The 19,174-nt window shown below is 42.1% G+C and overlaps 2 protein-coding genes across 2 annotated transcripts in view; one reads left to right on the top strand and one right to left on the bottom strand.

Moving 5' to 3' along the window:
* Nucleotides 1-4,552, top strand: part of LOC121605516 (protein TANC1-like) — a 33,563-nt gene extending 29,011 nt beyond the window's left edge. The window contains exons 22-28 of the mRNA XM_041935445.1: nucleotides 83-258; nucleotides 863-995; nucleotides 1,417-1,446; nucleotides 1,531-1,622; nucleotides 1,754-1,900; nucleotides 2,919-3,019; nucleotides 3,175-4,552. Of these exons, the coding sequence (XP_041791379.1) occupies nucleotides 83-258; nucleotides 863-995; nucleotides 1,417-1,446; nucleotides 1,531-1,622; nucleotides 1,754-1,900; nucleotides 2,919-3,019; nucleotides 3,175-4,552 (2,057 nt within the window). The remainder of the gene's footprint in view (nucleotides 1-82; nucleotides 259-862; nucleotides 996-1,416; nucleotides 1,447-1,530; nucleotides 1,623-1,753; nucleotides 1,901-2,918; nucleotides 3,020-3,174) is intronic.
* Nucleotides 4,553-5,189: 637 nt separating this feature from the next.
* Nucleotides 5,190-18,166, bottom strand: wdsub1 (WD repeat, sterile alpha motif and U-box domain containing 1). The gene is made up of 13 exons (XM_041933170.1): nucleotides 18,120-18,166; nucleotides 15,523-15,934; nucleotides 14,374-14,561; nucleotides 13,751-13,837; nucleotides 12,909-13,002; nucleotides 11,799-11,832; nucleotides 11,665-11,705; nucleotides 10,028-10,134; nucleotides 9,880-9,897; nucleotides 9,354-9,380; nucleotides 8,773-8,952; nucleotides 7,328-7,462; nucleotides 5,190-7,203 (listed from the first exon to the last, which is right to left on the bottom strand). Exons 2-13 carry the CDS (start codon nucleotides 15,918-15,920, stop codon nucleotides 7,052-7,054), a joined length of 1,461 nt encoding a protein of 486 aa, XP_041789104.1. The 5' UTR covers nucleotides 15,921-15,934; nucleotides 18,120-18,166; the 3' UTR covers nucleotides 5,190-7,051.
* Between the last annotated feature and the right edge of the window lie 1,008 nt (nucleotides 18,167-19,174).

Genomic DNA, 19,174 nt, shown 5'->3' with positions numbered 1-19,174 from the left:
GCCCCCGCGCTAATATCTTAATATGTTTAATGAATGTATTTGAGCTTTAGAACAATATTTGTATTTTTTTTTTTGTATCCAGGTGCCTCTCTGGCCTCTGCTGATCAGGAGGGGCTGACTGCACTCAGCTGGGCTTGTCTGAAGGGCCAGAAAGGTGCGGTGCAGCTTCTGGTGGAGGCAGGCGCAGACCTGAACCAACCAGACAGGCAGGGCCGGACTCCTCTAGACCTTGCTGCACTTAACGGGGATGCAGATACAGTGGGTTTCATCCTGTCGTTTCGATGAGATTATGTTGATAATGGGAAAAAAAAAATTGAAATATCTTTATTCTCATTAATTGAAAATGTCCAAAAACATGAATTTTCTTGTCTCCCTTTGGATGCAATGAAGTTTATAGACCTCGGTATATGCATGACAATAAGTTGCAAAACATAATAACTGTTAAAAGATAATTAGTGAAGTACAATATATAATTATCTCACACTCACAACAACACATTTTAAGCTATTTTAGACAAATGAAATGAATCATAATTGCTGAAATAATTATAATAATCATTTGCAACTGCAACACAGGACGTCAATTTGCAATCACAGTTCATGTGGAGACAAAAAAAATTTCATTCTAAGTATTCTAACTCTCATTCATGTAATCTAATTATCAGCATGACAATAATCAAAAACTATCTAATGATCAAAAACTTTCCAAAATCATCAGGATATAAAGGAGCAGACAGCTGCGTTGCTAATATCTGCTAATGTAGTGAAGCATACAGTGTGTAATGAACAAGTGACTGAAAGATCCAACAACTTTTTCATTGCATGCATTCAAATATAAATGTAGCATGTTGTTCTTATTCCAGGTACATTTCCTGGTGGAACATGGGGCGGTGCTGGAGAGACCCGACAACAACGGTACCAGAGGTTCAGACCGGACGACTGGCTGCCAGAACCCAGCCCTGGTGGCCTCAGTGCTTAAGAAAGGATCCAAAATGGGTATAAAGACCATGCTTACCTTAACAGCCCTGCAGTAAATCCCTCCTCTAGGAATTTTATACTCAACACAAAATGTGCCAAAAGCCATTTAATGTTATATGACACAGTTAAACAGCTCCACAAACTGTAGCTCAGCCTCTAAAATGAGCATAAAGTTGAATCAACGTCTCTCTTGCATGCTACTGTATTCATATTTGTATGTGACTTCGACCAATCAATGAAGACCCAGCTCACTTGGAAAGATTGGGTTATGTGCAATACTTTTGCACCCGCACAGTCTGCATTTATGACTTTCTAGATACCTATTTCATTTCCATACAGTATACTGTTACTCTCTATTCTGCAGCACCTGCAGTTTTACATCCACATCTCTAACTCCCTCTTCACCTCTCTCTCTCTCTCTCTCTCCATCAACCGACAGCCTACAGAACAGCTCCACATGATCGATCAGGTACATGATTTATGTAAGACACAAAGTAAAAGAGACAAGGCAAGACAGTTAACAGAAAGATAAATATTTGTACCCCTCCATCAGGTCACGCTACGTGGGCCATGGCTTCCTCCAAACCAGACATTCTCCTCATCCTGCTGCAGAAGCTGATGGAGGAAGGGAACATACTTTACAAGGTATGTTATGGTGAATGTTAAGAGTGTGCTGCGAGGGTGTTCTTCTTCTTCTTGTGGACTGCTTTTAAAAATTGCCTTCCTTTCTCCTTTCTCTACCTTATTTTCTCCCCTTCTGCCTGTGTGTTTCTCAGAAAGGACGCATGAAGGAGGCAGGCCAGCGTTACCAGTACGCCCTGAGGAAGCTTCCTCGTGAGGGGCAAGTAGAGGAACTGAAAGGCCTCAAAGACCTGCGGGTCTCCCTCTATCTAAACCTTTCCCGCTGCCGCAGGAAAACCAACGTAAGGCCCACAGCTGTATCAAACCACTCATGCACTATTTAACACCAGCAGGTTTATTAGACGCTGAGGGGATGGCAGGAGGGCTGGCAAGGCAAGGTAGATGGCTCCTTAAGATATATAATTTATCTGTATCGACATAAAAAGATAATGTCTGCAGCGGTATTGCTCACTGTAAAAATATCTCTGCTTTTCAGATCTAATTTCATGTCTCGCTGGTAAACAGAATGTACGTGTAAGACCTGGAAGCAGGTGGTGACATAATGAATAACTGCGTGCTGTTAGTGTAGAGATAGATGTGTGTGTGGCCTGCAGCCAGGTTTGGAACCCACCCTGGTGATGACAGACGTCCTAACAGACTGTGTAAAAATGCCATCCTTAGGGTCACTGTGGCCGATGAATAATGGAGCAGATAATGTGATGCGATAAGGTCACTCTCTCTGGCAGGCCGAGCGCACTCTCTTTTCTCTGCGTCTCTACAGGGGGTTATTTACAGTGGAAGTGCGAGTGGGCTGGCTAAATCCACATATTATATCAGAATGCAGGCAGTAAGGGCCAGCAGAGAGACTACATGATACCATCATTAAACATTCAACAGCAATGTTCACAATCTCACATTCAAGGCTGCCATTTTGACCTCAGTCTGAAGGACAGAATCACAATGTGTTGGTGTCATTAAATATTCACCTGAGAGAGATGATGAGAGCAGTAAAAAAACCAGCAGAAAAACAAGCTGCTCTCTGTCTGTTTCTGTCCCTCTCGTTGTCCTCCTGCTCGATAAAAATGATTGCACCGTGAGTTCTGTCTCATTAAACAGGCTTCGATCTTCAGATCCATATAATGGAGATGCAAAAACTATTTTTTATTGGAACTGGCTCGGAAAAACAAACATTTTCCAGCCAAGTCACTTAAACTTAAACGGCTGATCATGCAGTGGGTTTGTTTGTCACTGTGCTGCATCTAATATTCAAATTAAAATGCAAACACTAAATGCACTTTTTTTTTTAATCTGAAAACACAGGATTTTGGCATCGCTGAGGAATTTGCAACAAAAGCCCTGGAACTCAAACCCAGGTCTTATGAAGCTTACTATGCCAGAGCACGTGCCAAGAGGAGTAGCAGGTACAACCATATTAAATGAAGTATGGTATTTCGAAGCAGGATCGTTTTGCTCCACGGGAAGTTATTTTTGTAAGAATCAGCAAATCACTGGGATGCTACATCTCTACGGCGCTGTAATTTAAGGTTCCTCTGTTCATTTTCCCCGCCCTCCCCAGGCAGTTTGCTGCAGCGCTGGCAGACCTCCACGAAGCAGCACGACTCTCCCCGTCCAACCGGGAGATCCGGCGCCTGCTGGTGCGGGTAGAGGAGGAAGTCAAACATCATCAGAAGATATCCAGCAACAGCACGACGCAAGGTTACAACAGGGACCCTCACACCCACCACCACCAAGCCACAGAGGAGGAGACAGATGTCTATTCACAGGGAAGTCTGGAGAGGCAAGCCCCCGCGGAGCAGACGGATGCAGAGAAGGAGGAAGAGAAGGAGGAAGGTGAGGATGTGAGTCTGCAGTGTGGGAAAAGTCCAGACTTTTGGCCTCTGAATCCGTACGCTCCGAACAGGACTCTCCCTGGAGTTGTGGCCTTTGGTTTAGCAGATCAGTCGCCATGTTTCCCTCAAGAGGAATATGTGCAAAACCAACTGTTCGTGGACCTGCCTGAGCCTGTACCTGCTATCAACAGGCAGACCCAGAGCCAGGGCAGCAGGACTCATCACCACTGCCACTCCCTCCAGTCAGGGAGCAGAGTTGGGGGCAGGCCTCTCTCTCTGTGTGGTCCCTCCAGTCCTCTGCCAGGCAGACACATGTCCACCTCCCTGAGGCCGGCACCGGTGCTGGGTATTGATATCGGCCCCGGATCAGCCAGTGAACACTCTGGACACAGCCCCACTGAGCACTATCACCCCATGTCCCCCAACAGCTCCTCCCCACCTGGGCCTCTCCAGATGTACCAGCCCCGCTCCTCCAGCTTCTCCAGGGGCTCTGACAGATTCTCGACCCACTCTGTGGCTCTGGACGGCCTGCCTCTCGCTCTGGGGTCCGGTATGGAGGTTAGGAGGGAGGGAGGTGGCGGAGGAGGAGGAGGAACAGCGGGCTCAAGGGGCTCCAGCTCCAGTCAGGCCTCCAGTGGGAACCTATCAGACGGCGGCAGGCAGCAGGTGCCGGACACCCCGTGCCCGATCAAGAGCAGCGGGAGCTTCAAGACAAAGCCTGAGCTAAAGCCCCGGCCCTTCATGGGAGTAATGGACAAATCAGTACGAGTCCAGGGCCAGCAGACCTCTGGCCTGAGCCGACAGGGGCAGGGAGGAGGAGGGGTGGAGAGTTTCAGCATGTCAGTAATGGAGTTTCAAGCATTCAGCAGTGATTTCAAACGCGCTTCATTCCAGGAGCACATCTCTGGAAGTCAGGCCAACAGCCAGCCGCAGGGCCGGGACTTTGGAGAGCGGCTCCACCAGCGAGAGGCCAGAGGCACCACTTCCTCTCAGCTCCGCTTCCCCGATGGGAGGCACAGACAGGCGAGTCTAACGAGAGACAACCCGGCTCTGCACATGGCTCCCATCAAACCCAAACGCTCATTTATAGAGTCCAACGTCTGAATATAGTTTATCAAAGCACACACAGGCTCTTTTCAACAAACTATGTCCCACATAAGGTAGCAAGGGAGAGGTTTGAGAGCATCTCCCTTCCCTGAGCCTGTTTTGTAGAGTTATGCTGCTGTACTGCATTTACAATCTAGAACCCGTGTTCAACTCAGGCTACTATGCTTTTGCTTACATGTCTACAGCTACACTAGTGTATTCAAGCAAACCAGACATACCTTAAGTAGGGATTTAAAAAATAAGTAGTATATTGTCTAAACATTTAATTTATTATATCAAAATAGAGGTCAGAGAAAGCTTTGTGCACGAATATAAAAAACCTCATGCTATTAGTTGCAGGATATGACCATTTCTATTGTCGAGTGTCTTTTAAAAACATTTATATTTGTACGGTGTACACTATATTTGCAGATTATATATATTTCCCTGTAAGTGGTTATCTGTCGGCATTACAGGCTTCAAAAGAAATTACTTTGTGTACTTGAGATTCTTTTTCTTGGTACATTTGATAAAAAAAAGGCACTGTACATGACATTGTTGGAAACTTCTTGTCATAATCTAATATTGAATTGATTGCTTCATTATTCACAGTATATGTTATTTATTTTTGCATAGCAGAGAACACATTCATGTGAAGTGTTTACTGGTTTATTTGGACACAGAGAAAGCACTTACACAAGCAACAGAGGATGATAACAAATCTTAAGAGACTTCTTACATCGCTATATGTCCATAGTTGTCATATACCCTTTTCAGAGTCATACTATGGATTACAGAATGTTACCACATTATTATTGTGGTATAATAAAATATTAATGGAGGACTACATTTCTACATCTGCTTTTTTCACAGTATAATCCATAACATGTTGGCTAAGATGTGCAGTGCGTATGAATGGATAAAAACTTTTCCTTTCACAGAGCAACCAAATTTATATAAACTTACATTTAACCAAGCCTTAAAAATAAAGTACTTGTATAAAAACGTGGACATTGCAATTACTGAATGATCCAGAAATGTCTTTATTAATGACACAAATAAAATTAATAGCTGGGTGTTAGCTTGAACAGGGATGTAACCCATAAACTACTTTGGCCAAACACTATTCTCACTGGGTTTTTAATAAGAAATGTCCTATAATGTTCAGACAATCTAAATCGCATATGTACTGTATGTATTATATTTAATGCTTACAAGCAAATAGTGTTTTCACAAACATGACCAACATTACTAATTGTCAAAAAGTGCTAAACAACAAAAAATGCACACAACACTAAAGGCCTCCCAATCAAAGGTTTTCTTTGTTTAGCTTTGTTCACAAGGATCTAATGGGTACAAGTATTATAGATGCAACTCATTTTAAGACCAGAAAAAAAAAAAAACATGGTTTAGCAAACCTGTGTCTCATGAGGGTTGCTAGATCACCAGAAATGGTGAACTTGATGAAGTAATCAACATGTTATTTGTCTGCACTTCATTTCATTTTTAAAAAAAAAATATTATAAGTCACCTTTTTTTTACTCAGACTAAGAAACTGGCCATTATCTGCTGAAAGAAACCACTTGTGCGCTACCTGCTTTGTGAACAATGACCTAAAGCTAAGGCAAATGATTTACACTTAGCAAGGTAAACAGACCCGGGTGTGTTTCTGAGCAGCTGGCAGACCGAGCATTAGATGAAAGGCTGGTGAACATTAAACCTGCAGTAAGGGTTTTTATTTTTTTTTGCCCACTTGTAGGCAGCAGAAACAGCTTGTTAACACAGCACTGACACACATTTTACATTGATATGGTGAACTTGTTAGCAAAGAGTTGCTTATTTACACATCCAGCAGACATGGAGCAACATTATCATTCCGTTGGAGTCGTGGTTGTGGCCACCTGATGAACTCAAGACCAATACTCACTCCCTTTTTAGCTCAGTTTTTGGTCTCCTCCAACTCCTGCGGACGATGTCTGTCTCTTAAGCTGCAAAATGCTCCACTGTGTTCACCAGCTCATCACCAACTGTGTCAGTCTGCCGTTTGTTGCTGAGCAGGTAGTGTACAGAAGGTTTTTACAGCTTTTCCGCTGAAAGTGACCCCATGTGAACAGCGAGAGTGAACCAAAACAGTACAGTTGCGGACTGGACGACAAAAATTCCCTGAAATTCACTATAAAGTTTTGTCGCTATAAAAATTTTGGTTCTAGCCGCATTAAACTTTCAAAAGGAGCACTACGGGATCAACTTGATGTGTAAACAGAAAATTAATCACGAACATACTGGCTATAAAAACTAAATAAGATGAAAGTACATTTAGACCTGTTGCTATGATTTTGCCTTTCTGCTCCCCAGTGGTAAAAAAAAATGCAGTTTTACAAATGAGAGCTCCCACAGTGTGCAGATGCTTCAAATGGAACAAACACCTGTACCTGACATGCTGTGGCATCCCTGTGAGCACTGAACTCCAGCTTCTACCTTAGGGAAAGTACTTAGGGCACCGCGGTATTTCGGATGCTAGTGGCTGGTCTTCCAGCGGCCGATAGCCATCTTCAGGGTGAAGTTAGGGGTGAGCAGGGTGGTCAGTAAGGGGAGGTTGGTCATGGGGCTGGAGCGGTTCTTAGTGTTGATCCAGCTCTCGATGGCCTCCCTTTCATATGAATATCCATCTGTTGGGAAATGGCCAGAACAAACAAATACAAGCTAATCAGTTAACAATGAAAAAAGACAGCTTATTGGTTGTGTCATTATATGTAAATTCTGTTAAGTGGAAAAGGTCTGATCTTTGCTTACCAGCAGCAATGACCGGCTCCCTCATCAGCTCTCTGGTGATTGGACACAGGAACTCATCGGGAATGCCTGAACACACTGAATCACTTTTCAGCTCCTCCACCTTCCTCAGGAGTTTACTGCGCAGGCCAACTGACTCTACACACACACACACACACACACACACACAAGCAAGAGAATAAGGACATGTGCCAGAGGAGAAAACAGACCAATCAAGACTTTGCATGCTCTCATTAAAACAGAAACCACTGGATCATTAAATGGAACGAGCAAACACGAACATACCATCACGTCAATATCAAAGTTCTGAGCATTTGTTACTCCTGCGTTCAACACTTTTCACTCTTGGGTGGCAAACGTGAGCGTGGGTGGGGGTGAACACGGTGGGTGCAGATCATTTCCGCTGACTGTCGGTCCAAAGTTAAATACTATGCGGGCGCTCCAGGGCATTTTCATGCTGCTGTTTTAATAACACTGTTTTTCGTAGAACCTGATTGCGAGATTCACAAAATGAATGATCTCATGAAACAAAGAGCGAACTACAGCTAAACACAAAGACACTTTGTAGACTCCGTTTCATTTTGTTATGCTGCCTGTTTAGAGGGAAAGCACACTTCGCCGATTTCACTGCCACCTTTGAGAATATTGAGAAATAGTCTCTGTCTTTTCACTGCAGCGGTTAAAGCATGTCGCCGCTCAGTGCCGTTCTCCAAGTTAGCTCTGCTGAAAAGGTGGGATTTATGCTACGTTGCTAAAAACAGAACAATGTGAACACAAGCTGTCATGGCACTGAAGCTGGGTAAACTGAGGAGTGATTGACAGCGGCTGTGGGATGGAAATGACGGCATGGCAATACAACAAACGTTTGCTGACAACTACATGACGAACACCGGCCTAGCTGGTAGACTGACATCAACAACATATCACTCCTACTTTAGAGGTTACAAATCTTGCAGAAAGAAAAAAAAAAGCCAGAAATATAAAGTGTGATAAAGCAAAACTTTCATAAACAAAACCCATTTCAAACAGACTTGGAAATAACCAAGAAGGTCTCACGATATTAGGTGTAAATCCACTTTACACCTTATGGGAAATACTGTTTTGGGGATTGGGTTATGTAACTGATGAAGTGCTCCAGATTAAAGTCAGAACTGCTGAAGCCCCAAAGCTGAGTACTTTTGCAGTGCAGCCTAATATTATGTAATCCTGCTGAGTAAAACCCCCATCAACATACATTCATTCCTTCACCCTTACTTTAATTTAATGTGTCGCCTTTTATCCATGTAAACAGGTACAAAAATCCTAATCCACGCACATCCATGTTCATTCTCACAAGAGGCCAGGCGCGTAATACCTATGAAACCGGGTTTATACTCTTAAATTCTGGACAAGCATTAGAACGAGGGCCTGAAGAAGCGGCTCTGCGCTCGCTGAGCAGTCTTCCTCACCTATGTGCAGCTCTGACGCCAGCGTTTCCTTGGTGAGGCTGAGCAGCTCTGTCCCGTCTATGTTGTTGGCCGTGAACGCGTCGACCAGTCCCCCGAGGCCTTCCTCCACCAGCCACGCTGACACATCCTCCTCTGACCAATCGCTGACCAGCAGCTTCGACCGGCCCGCTGAGGTTCTCCCTGAGAGGGTGAATCAAAGCGAGCTGGTCAGCCCTTGATGGCTGCAGCACCTTTTTTTGTAAAATGGCCAAATGTCCTCCGTGCAAGAATATCCTGGACTCCTGCAGACTAATTATTGACTAGGGGGCTGTGGCTAGCACAGCTTGTTTAACAATATGAATAAATGTCTGGCGGTTTCATCGACATTTTCATTGACACAAGATGAAACTAAAAGGTGAAAAGGAGCGTGTACGTTACAGGCAGAAATGCTAGACCAAACTTGGATTTGACACCTGCTGGCAAACACATTCATTATTTTTGGGTGCGTATTACATGAGGACTGGTGTCTCATTTACTGATCCTTTCTACTGACACCCCAGTGCAGCACACTCTACAGTAAGGCACATTTTCTTCCCTCCTACCATCACTTGATGTCAGAGCAGACTTCTCTGAAACACAGAAAAAAGGAATAAGTCACTGTAAACATGAGAAATGCGATGCAATCTTTGAGCAAACGTGCGACACTTGAGACTGAAGGGTGATTAGGGAAAAGAGAGCACTCAGCACCTGTGTCCTTCACCACAAGATGAAAGTGATTTCACACACGAGATCGCAACACAGAGATGGAATAAGAGCAACTGGTATTGAGGTGCGACTCGTCCAATATGACTGCAGAAGACTGAGCTTTAATGGCCATTGACAGCCTTTTTTGGAATAGCCATATTTAGCAGAAGATGTATGCAAGGGTCTTAAAGACTTTCTGCAAATTTCCAGAGCTGGCAAACAGAACGCCACCTGGGAATGAAGACGGGAGCAATAAAACCCGGTCTGCGACTGCTGAATCCTGTTTGCTGTTATTTACCGTACGTTTGGCATCGTAAAAGCAACTCTTTCTCTTCCTTTCAAGTGTCAAGTGTCGGGGGAAAAAACGATAAAAGGAAAACTAACCGGCAAACGACTTCCCGCCTTTCCATTGGACACGAGGTGGAGGAAAGGAGCCAGGCACAAAAACAGATTACAAGACAAAGCAAATGTAGTTAATCATCAAAATATTGATGTTACTCTGTCGGAGTGATGTGTGTGTGTGTTTTTCCACCATGGCCACTGCATCCGTCCTCCAGCCTCCAGATGTTTACAGTCTTATCCATAGATCCTGTAGCAATCAGCGGTGAAGTCGGAGAGAAGGAACACGCCGTCACGTACCTGCAGCAGAGGACAGTAATCACCTGGATGCTGGATCATGTCTGTTAACAATGAGATGTCATTTTCTCTGTATAACAGAAAAGAGACTTAGCTATCAAAGGGTATAGTCTTAATATATCGACTAAAAAGGCAAAGCGATGGGACACTGAAGGGGGAAAAATAAGGCCCAAATCTTCACCTTGAGGTCTGTAGCAGCAGTAAGGTCCCTGCCTGAAGCTGCAGTTCAGCCCTTAAAGGGTTAAAATGTGGGCACTATGGCTAAATATGTAGCACTGATGGAAATGTTCTCCATCAGAGGGCCAATTCAATGACAGCTTACCATGTCAAAGGCTGCACTACGATCTAAATAAGGACTGAAATCACATTTTCAGCAGTTTCAGGAATCTCAAGGCAACGTTAATGAGGACAATCTCTCTAAAACCTAAGCTGGATTGCTCGGAAATGTTGATCCACGAAAGCGAGTTGGCTTCAAACAACGTCTCTAAAAAACCTCCAATAGGAATTCGGTGAAAGGCGTGCACTAACCCGACCACGAGACACACTGTTATAGTATCAGTCAAATGTCAAACGAGTTTGCCGGAGGCATTTTGTCAAGTGTTGTGATTCACTTTCTCCGCCATTTATCCACTTTCTCTCAACTTGCCACATCTACTTCCACTTCACTTGGTGATTTTCCAAAATGACTTTCATTCGCTCAACTGAAAGGAAGTGAGCTTTCTGCCTTTCAATCACAGGTGGCTTGATGCACTTAAATAGCTTATAAGTGTGATCATTCAGCGGTGGCTTATATGTGCGTGTATGTGTACGGCAGGAGAAACACAGTGAAAGCAGTCCATCCTTTTTCTAGAAGGTTTTGTGGGCCACGATCTGTTAAAGGTACTGAAATGACATTTACATCTCATGTTTTATAGAACCGAACAATCGGTGGTGTCAAAACCTCATGAAACAAGTCGGGAAATATCTATGTGACGTCTCAAAATATTTGTCCAGTCATCTGTGGAATTAAGAAAAACACTGAATAAAGTAGGTCCGGAAACGAGCGCTAGCATTGCGGAGCATCTTCCAAAGCATCTGGCAGTGGATTTTACCCAAAAATCTGTTCGTTAAAGACAGGCTGAACTTATGTGCGTTTGTAAACAGAAAAGAGTTGCCAACATCGAGTGTGTAAGTGGTGGAGTATAAACATGGCTGGGCAATATGGACAAAATGAAAACTGCCAGAATTCTTACCCCATTTTCAATATGTTAGGCTATTTCTATTTTCTTGGTATTTTTTTTTTTTTTGGTGTTTTACCAGAAAAATACATTTATAATTCAGATAAAAGAGATTTTAGGTTTATCACGATACAAATATGTGAAAGGGTATTAATTATATCATCGAATAACTGAACAGCACTAACTGTACATGAGATATTCTGTCTGGCAAGATGAGAGAGAAATGAACAGGTTTACTAAAACAAATTCATGCTTATATTCAGTGAGGGAAAAAACAGAACAAAACTTAACCGAATAAATATGAGTGAGTATTTACCTCTCGTGCTGGTTCAGCGTGTAAAGCAAAACTGCATTTTCCTGCAAAGTGTGGCGCAAAACAAAATATGAACACTGTGAACGGAGCAGTTTATAACTTCAGTCTGCAAATCTGGAAAAGTGAGAGGTACTTACGGCGTCGTAGACTGTAACAGTTTTGTCCACAGAGCTGAAGGACATAAAGAGATCAAAGTGTGTGAGTATTTAAAATAACAGACTGTTTGGTACAGCATGTTCACATTCAGTCACATTCACTGAGGAATAAAGCGATCTGAGTCTCCCTCCAGTGGTTACACTGAAGTACTGCACTCTCATAGTCGTGTCAATGGTGGCCTGCTTTGTTTTGTGTTCTTTAAATTTTCTTTAACAACATGACAGCTTTGTGAAATACCAAACAGATGAATCATACAGAGCTAAAATGAAAAGCAAAACAAAACTGTTAAACAATATGAAGTAGAAATATCACATGAAACACAGTACAGATAAATGATAAAATAAACAGATAAAATAATACTATTTATTTATTTTATTTAAATAATAAAGAAACAATAAAATCTATCAATCTATGTACACACACACACACACACACACACAAACCATCTATACTTTTCACAGATGTCATTAGATGTCATTAGTCTTATTGGTGCCCTGGTTTGTCATATATATCAGAATGGTTGCCATGTCTTACAAAATGTACCTATTGAGCCACCCAACATATAATTTTTTTCTCCATGTGTGAATCTGCAGCCCATTGGACATCTGAAGAAGAGGCCAATGGTGGCCTACTTTAAAAGTCCAGGCAAACAATCTATATTTTACATAAATCTCTCGATCCTACATAGGTCAAAACATGGATGCTGACATATTCAAGATCAAGAGACTGAACTAAAATATAGATCATATGTCTTGCAACTCTAGCAATATCTTAAGCATTTTCTTTGGGGGATCAGGTTGCTTAGAAATCTTTTAAATGTGTGTGTCAAAGCAACACACAGGCGGCATCAAATTTCATCTGTCCAGCCGCGACTCTCACTCTTCAAAAAAACATTACCGTGCAATATTAACTGAACCTCGACAAAAAGTGAAGACAAGTAAACCATAACTGTGGAGGGTTACCTATTTCAAGTGAGTTTTAGTCTTTGCAAGTTGATTTTCATACTGCACTGGAACAAACAGAAAATACTGGCTGCCTGGAAAGGAAGACATGAATCTATAATCTTAACACGAGCCTGTTAAAAATCCTACCCGGACACAAGCAGCCGGCCGTCTGAGGAGTACGCACAGGAGAGCACCGGAGCCGACTGACCCGTTAATGTGTGCAGGAGCTGCATCTTACAGGCTACGAGAGACAGAAACAGCTGTAGTTATGCACCAAATGAGTCCAATTTTCCTTCTGACTGATGTCAAGCTGACAGTAAGCCATGCTGCAGAGAAGACTGTTTTACTGAAGACTGGATCCGCGGTGAAAAAAGGCTTCTCAAACGGATCAATAATAACAGAAAGGAAGAAGAAGCTGTTGAATGCAGAAAAGTGGGAACATTTATGCTAAATCTGTGCACAAATACAAGCACTCTAATAGCATGAAAGGCAAAGAAAAAAGGGGCGTGAACTGGCAGCTACTCTGCCTTTGTTTAAAATAAAATATACTAGTGACTTGTCTATATATATGTATTGATATATTACAACAAACCAGTTACCCAAGTGAAGGATTGTGCCTCTGATGGCTGTAATCAGGCTGAAGTTACTTGATACAGAATCTGCACACGTCAATATTCAGCCTCAGACTTCTCTCGAGACAACTACTGTACGTGCAGAGTGGAGTCAGTGCTGTGCCTCAAATTATCCACTGCTCAGTCTATAATGACACCTCACGTATAACAATGTAGCAGTCAAATTCTGCCTTTTGTGGCCTTTACTGAGGTCAACATATGAAGTCTGCAGCACAGGAACAGTGTACATGGATAATTCAGGCTTACAATCTCAGCTGATGTCTACAAGAGGGCGTGATAACGACAGAGGGGATCACATGAGGTAGAGGAAGAAAGAGAGAGAGAGATAACCAAGTATGTAAAGATATGTCACTCCACCTCCAGAGCTGAACTTGTTAATGGCCCAGATCTTCAGGTGACTGTCTTGCCCGCAGGACGCCAGGCGAAACTGCACAACTTGACCACCTGAAAGACAGAAACAAAGGCAACTGTTAGATGTTACTGTCCAATGCGGCGAAATTAGACGAAGGCCAAACAGATCAGCTGTGCTCCACCTGCCTGATGTGATTTTGATGCCGATATTAAACCCACCTGATACACCTGCAGGCCGGGCTGGTGAAGTGATAGCAGTATATATACTGACAGACGTGCAAAGGCACATAAGCTTCAAACTGCAGTTTCATGAACAGTTGACCCTCGTTTTTCCTAATTATAGTTTAATATTTGCATATTTATTAATAGCCATTCATACTAATTTAATTTCCAGTTAATTACCAGTCAGAATGTCATGTAAGTAATGTATCTTATATTAACTGTTGCTCTCATTTAATGATCAACTGTTCAAATATCTCACGTCACATGACAAGTTAATGTGAGTACTGATCAATACGTGAATCTGATTTTGTTCTTATGATTTCTTTACTCTTAAATGCTGCCAGAAACACCTCACTCGGTCACGTGCCACGAGGCTGCAGACGAATACACACATCCACGGTTCTCACCACTGAGGATGGTCGGAGCGAAGGTGCAGCAGGTGACCCCCAGGTCGTGGGCGTTTTTCTCCGCGTGCAGCTGGTTCATGTCCAGATTCCACAGGCGCAGGTCTCCGTAGGTGGAGCCGGTCACGAACAGCTGACTGCACGGGCTGAAGGAGCAGGCTACCATCGTTGTGTCACTCACTGCTCCGGTCCTTCACAAACACAACCAACAGCAGCTGCATCAACAGGCGCGTCTTTTCTGCCTTTGTTCTGAGCTGTGTGCAGGAACGTTCAGCTCCTTCTGTCAATAAATAAGAGACTTCTTCCATTTGAAACTGCTGTTCAATGAAGCTTCAATTGTCTGATGTTGTATTTTATGACGTCATCATCATTAAAAAAAAATCTTCAAACAAAATCCTCAATTTGAATAAAGTGATTCATTGGATTACATGAGTTAGTCTTTATTTATTAAATCAACTTTCTTTAATGAATATAAGTTGTCAGTTTCATCAGCATAAATACATGTTAGGTAGCAGGATAATCAAGTAAAGGCACTGAATAATAATCACGCCCTTAGGCTAATTGCTGCTAGACCACCCTGCTAATACATGTGTGTGCCTCCCTTTGTGTGGCGAGCGGGAGAGCATGTGGGTTTATTTGACCGCTGCGGAAATGTTTTTGAACGGCCGAAAGCCAACATGCATGGACTGAAACAGAATATTTCATTAGGTGAAAACATGTTATCAATTTTGTTATCAATCATTACATCTATCTTACTTTGATAAACTTTGACCTTTGATTTTACAACGCTCTGGAGTTATTGACTCCTGCGCAGCCAGCACTGGAATCTAATTCAACAAATAGTATAACACTCACAATGTTAGTGTAGCCTGATCTTTATCTGCAACTGTGCAGAAAAACCGGGTTTAAACAGAGAGGATAGACATGCAAAAACAAAAAAAGCGTTAACGATATGAATTAAGCTTTGAAGCTTTAAAGCTTCAAAGTATTTGGTACAGCCCTGGAAAGAGACTTACTGTACTGCACTGCACACCAGTGTAAATAGTGATCCCTGCAATTACCAAACGATTTACATTACCGCTTGATCTGCTTTCTCAATAAATCCATCAATCATTGTCTAGTCTAGTCTTTAAAATAAGAAATCTACTTTACTTGCGCAGCTGTCTGGAGGCAAAATCCCACAGAGCCAAAGTGCCATCAGATGCACCAGAAACCAGGTGGGCAGAGTCAGGAGACAGCGCGCAGATCCTCACGGGACTGCGACCAGGATGTTCCAGGACGGCCTCGATCTCGCCCGTGTCCATGGACCAGACCAGCGTGGTCGCATCAGTCGAGCATGAGGCGAGGAACTGTCCGCAGGGGGTGAAGCAGCAGCAGTGGACGCCGTAGCCATGCCCCGACAGCGGCGAGAAAGGCAGCTCCGAGAAGTCGTGGGTGTTGTATATCCTGAGCGTTTTGTCCCCTGAGCACGTGGCCAACAGTTTGCCGGAGAAGGCACACCAGTTGACATCGTCTCGATGGTCTTGTAAAGTGCAAATCAGGGACGTCATTTGGAGAGCTGGTCCTAAAGTTCACACAGACGGAATGAGAAAAACATTATATATAAAAAATGACTCATTTAGATCTACAGATCTAGGTGGCAGGTAAACAGAGACATGATTTAGCAATATAATCCATCAGCTTCTTTTTTTCCACACAGCCTTGCAGAGAATTCATAAGTCCCGAACTCAAAAAAAAATTGTTGTAACAGATATTCACCATTAATTAGTTTCCTCTTAGCATGCAAATTAGTAGCATATTGGCTATTTATTAGTCATTATAGAACACTTATTAATACCTTATTCTGGGAGTTAAGGTTAGGTTATCAAGGTTATTTATGAACAACAACTTCCTTAATTGCTATCAATAAGTAATTATGAGGTTATCAAGGGAAAACTCTTAATTAATGGCCTAGTAGTTCTAGAATATGGTAATGCAGAACAAGGCCTTAAAAAGCACTTTGTAATGATTAATAAAGAGTCAATATGCTGCTAATATGCATGTTAATAAGTAACTAGTTAATGGTGAATGTGTTCCTTCATATGAAGCGTTACCTAAATGATGTAACTCCTTCTATATTCTTTCCTGATAAGCTCACATTGTTCCCTCATCCAGAGCTGTTTTTAATCATTAGGGGCACAATTAGTCGATTAATAAATTCTAGATTCAAGTTCAAGTTCAAGAGTCTTTATTGTCATTGAACATGTCAATGAAATTTTCATTGCAATTACCTAATTACCTAAATACCTTGACTGACAGAAAATTGATCAGTAACACCTTTGATAATAAATCAGAGGTTTTACATCATTTCTGAAGCAAAACTGCCAAACATCTGCATGTTCTCAAATGTGAGAATGTGCTGGTTCACTGAAAGTAATGAATATCTTTGTCACGACGGCTGCTTCAGTTGTGTTTATTTCGCTCTGTTATGCACTGTCTCCAGACCTGCAAGACCTGCCAGTCTCTGTCCAACAGATACACTTTGACCTTCTCACCGATTCCAGTAACCTGCCTCCTACATCCACCTGTTCACCTGCTCCTCATTGCTGAATTACCCCCCACAGTTTTATACCAGTCCATCTCTACCTGCTCCCGGCCGGATCATGCATGGTGTTTGGTGCCTTTGCTTTCCGGCCAACTGAACCTGAACCCTTACCTGTACCTGCACATGCAGGCCACTGCAGGTCACTACTCCCCCTGTTTGGACTTGCTACTCTTCATCTATCATCACTTTACCATTAAATCACTGCACTGTTCCTGTCTGCCCAGTTGTGTGCATTTGCAGCTCTAAACTGCTTCATGAACTGCTTCAAAACTCTTCTCAATACTGTTTTACATAGCTAAGACCACACCCCTATAAGTGCACAGGGCTAATAACTGAACATTTAAGACTAGGGATGCAACTAAGAATTATTTTCATTGTCAATTAATCTGTCGATGTGATGTCGATGTGTGAATGAAAACATTGATCAGTGTTTCTCAAAGCCCAAAAGACATCCTCAAATGCCTTGTTTTGTCCACAACCCATGGAGTAGTAAGGAAACAACAAGAATAATTGCTGATTGATCTAATAGTTGTCAAATAATCGATTAATCGTTGCAGCTCTATTTAAGATAAGCAGAAGAGTTAGTTAGTATTGTGTCTTGCTGTCTATTTTCATTGTTCAGGGATTTTACCAGGTTAAAACTTAAGAAACTCAGATTTTTATATTCTTATTCGTCATTTAAAGTTTTCAGGGATTCAAGTATCAGGTAATTCAACCCTTAAGACGTCCTTTTTGAGTCTGAAGTCAATATCGATCGTATTATTTAATAATACAAAACAATTCGTTTTCGCAGCACTTCAGAAGTTTGCAAAAATTATCTTTCAGGTTCAACAGCAGACTTGGAAACAAGGAAAATCCACAGTTTTCCTTATTGAATCTGGAAAACAACAAAATTTGTCACATCATTTCACGAACAAACAAAGGAAAGACTAGCAGCCGAACAGCAGCACAGCCCCTGGGACACTGCGTCTGTGGATGCTGTAGCTGAGGCTCAAGCTAACGGTGCAGCAGAGCCGAGAAACAACTTTCTGCGCCAAGTTCAAACATCAAATATTCACCAGCGAGAAAAAAAACTGTGACAGAATAGACGGAGCAAGCAAACACAGACGGCAAATAAAGCCAAATCTGACTACAATGTTAGCTACAGCAGAGCAGAGTAGGATACCTTTCTCCGTCTTGTTGTCCGTTCCGCTGACTGTTGTTTACTTCCTGGTCGACCAGCTGACCGTGACGTAGTGCGGGTTACGTCACCCTCTTTCTCATTGGTGTCTCTGGAGACTTGAAGAGCTCTGAGGTCAAGAGGACTTTTAAACCTCATATGTCACAGACTGTAAGTGGGTGAACACGTGTCATACTTTGTATTGACACTTATAAAAATATTGTACCTGTGAATCCAGCATGGTGGAAAGTACATTTTTATCTCTTTACTCCACTAAACCTAAATATTGCTCTTTTTACTCCACTCCATTGTAGTCACTGGTTACTTTTCAGGTTAAGACCAACACAGACAAAACATGATCAGTTTGTAAAATATGAAGCCCTGTCATATTAAACCCAAAATTATTTTAGTTACAGCTAGCTGCACCATGACCAACCACCAACTTCAGCATTAAAATAATGCTTATTACAAGTTAATGTATAAACTGCAAAACAGACAGAAGCCATTCTGATTGAAAAGTATATTCTCTTTCCAGTACTTCTCTGCTTTGACCAAAGTGAAACTACATGCGCAAGAGCAGCATGGTACTGCCACTTTTACTTAAATAATTTAAATGCTTCTTTTCACAACTGACTTTATGACTTTTGCATTCAATATAAATGGCAACCTGGAAAACAAGCACTTGCTAAATTTGCCACCTAAGTTTATTTGTCAGACTGAAGGAACACATTTCCTCTCTGCTGTACCTTTGCTTGCTTTCAGAAGCTATATGATTTTTGTTCTTTGGAGAAAATTAAGTTGCCAACACTTAAATTAGTTTAAATGAGCTGCCACAAAACTACATTCTTAACTTCTCAAAAAATCTAAATGAAACTTTTCTCATATGGTAAATACGAGAACATGTAAAAACAAGTATATATATATAAATATATATATATATATAAAAGTACATTTTCTGTCTACACCTCAAAATTGAAGTCAAACTTAGATCCATAAATGCAAACATGATTTCTAATTTGATTGAATAAACAGGATTGATCCACAGATCTAACAAAACACCT

This window comes from Chelmon rostratus, chromosome 1, assembly GCF_017976325.1.
Source record: "Chelmon rostratus isolate fCheRos1 chromosome 1, fCheRos1.pri, whole genome shotgun sequence".
NCBI classification, from domain to species: domain Eukaryota; kingdom Metazoa; phylum Chordata; class Actinopteri; order Chaetodontiformes; family Chaetodontidae; genus Chelmon; species Chelmon rostratus.
The sequence above is the reverse complement of the archived record's forward strand: the minus strand, read 5'-3'. Positions and strand labels throughout refer to the sequence as shown.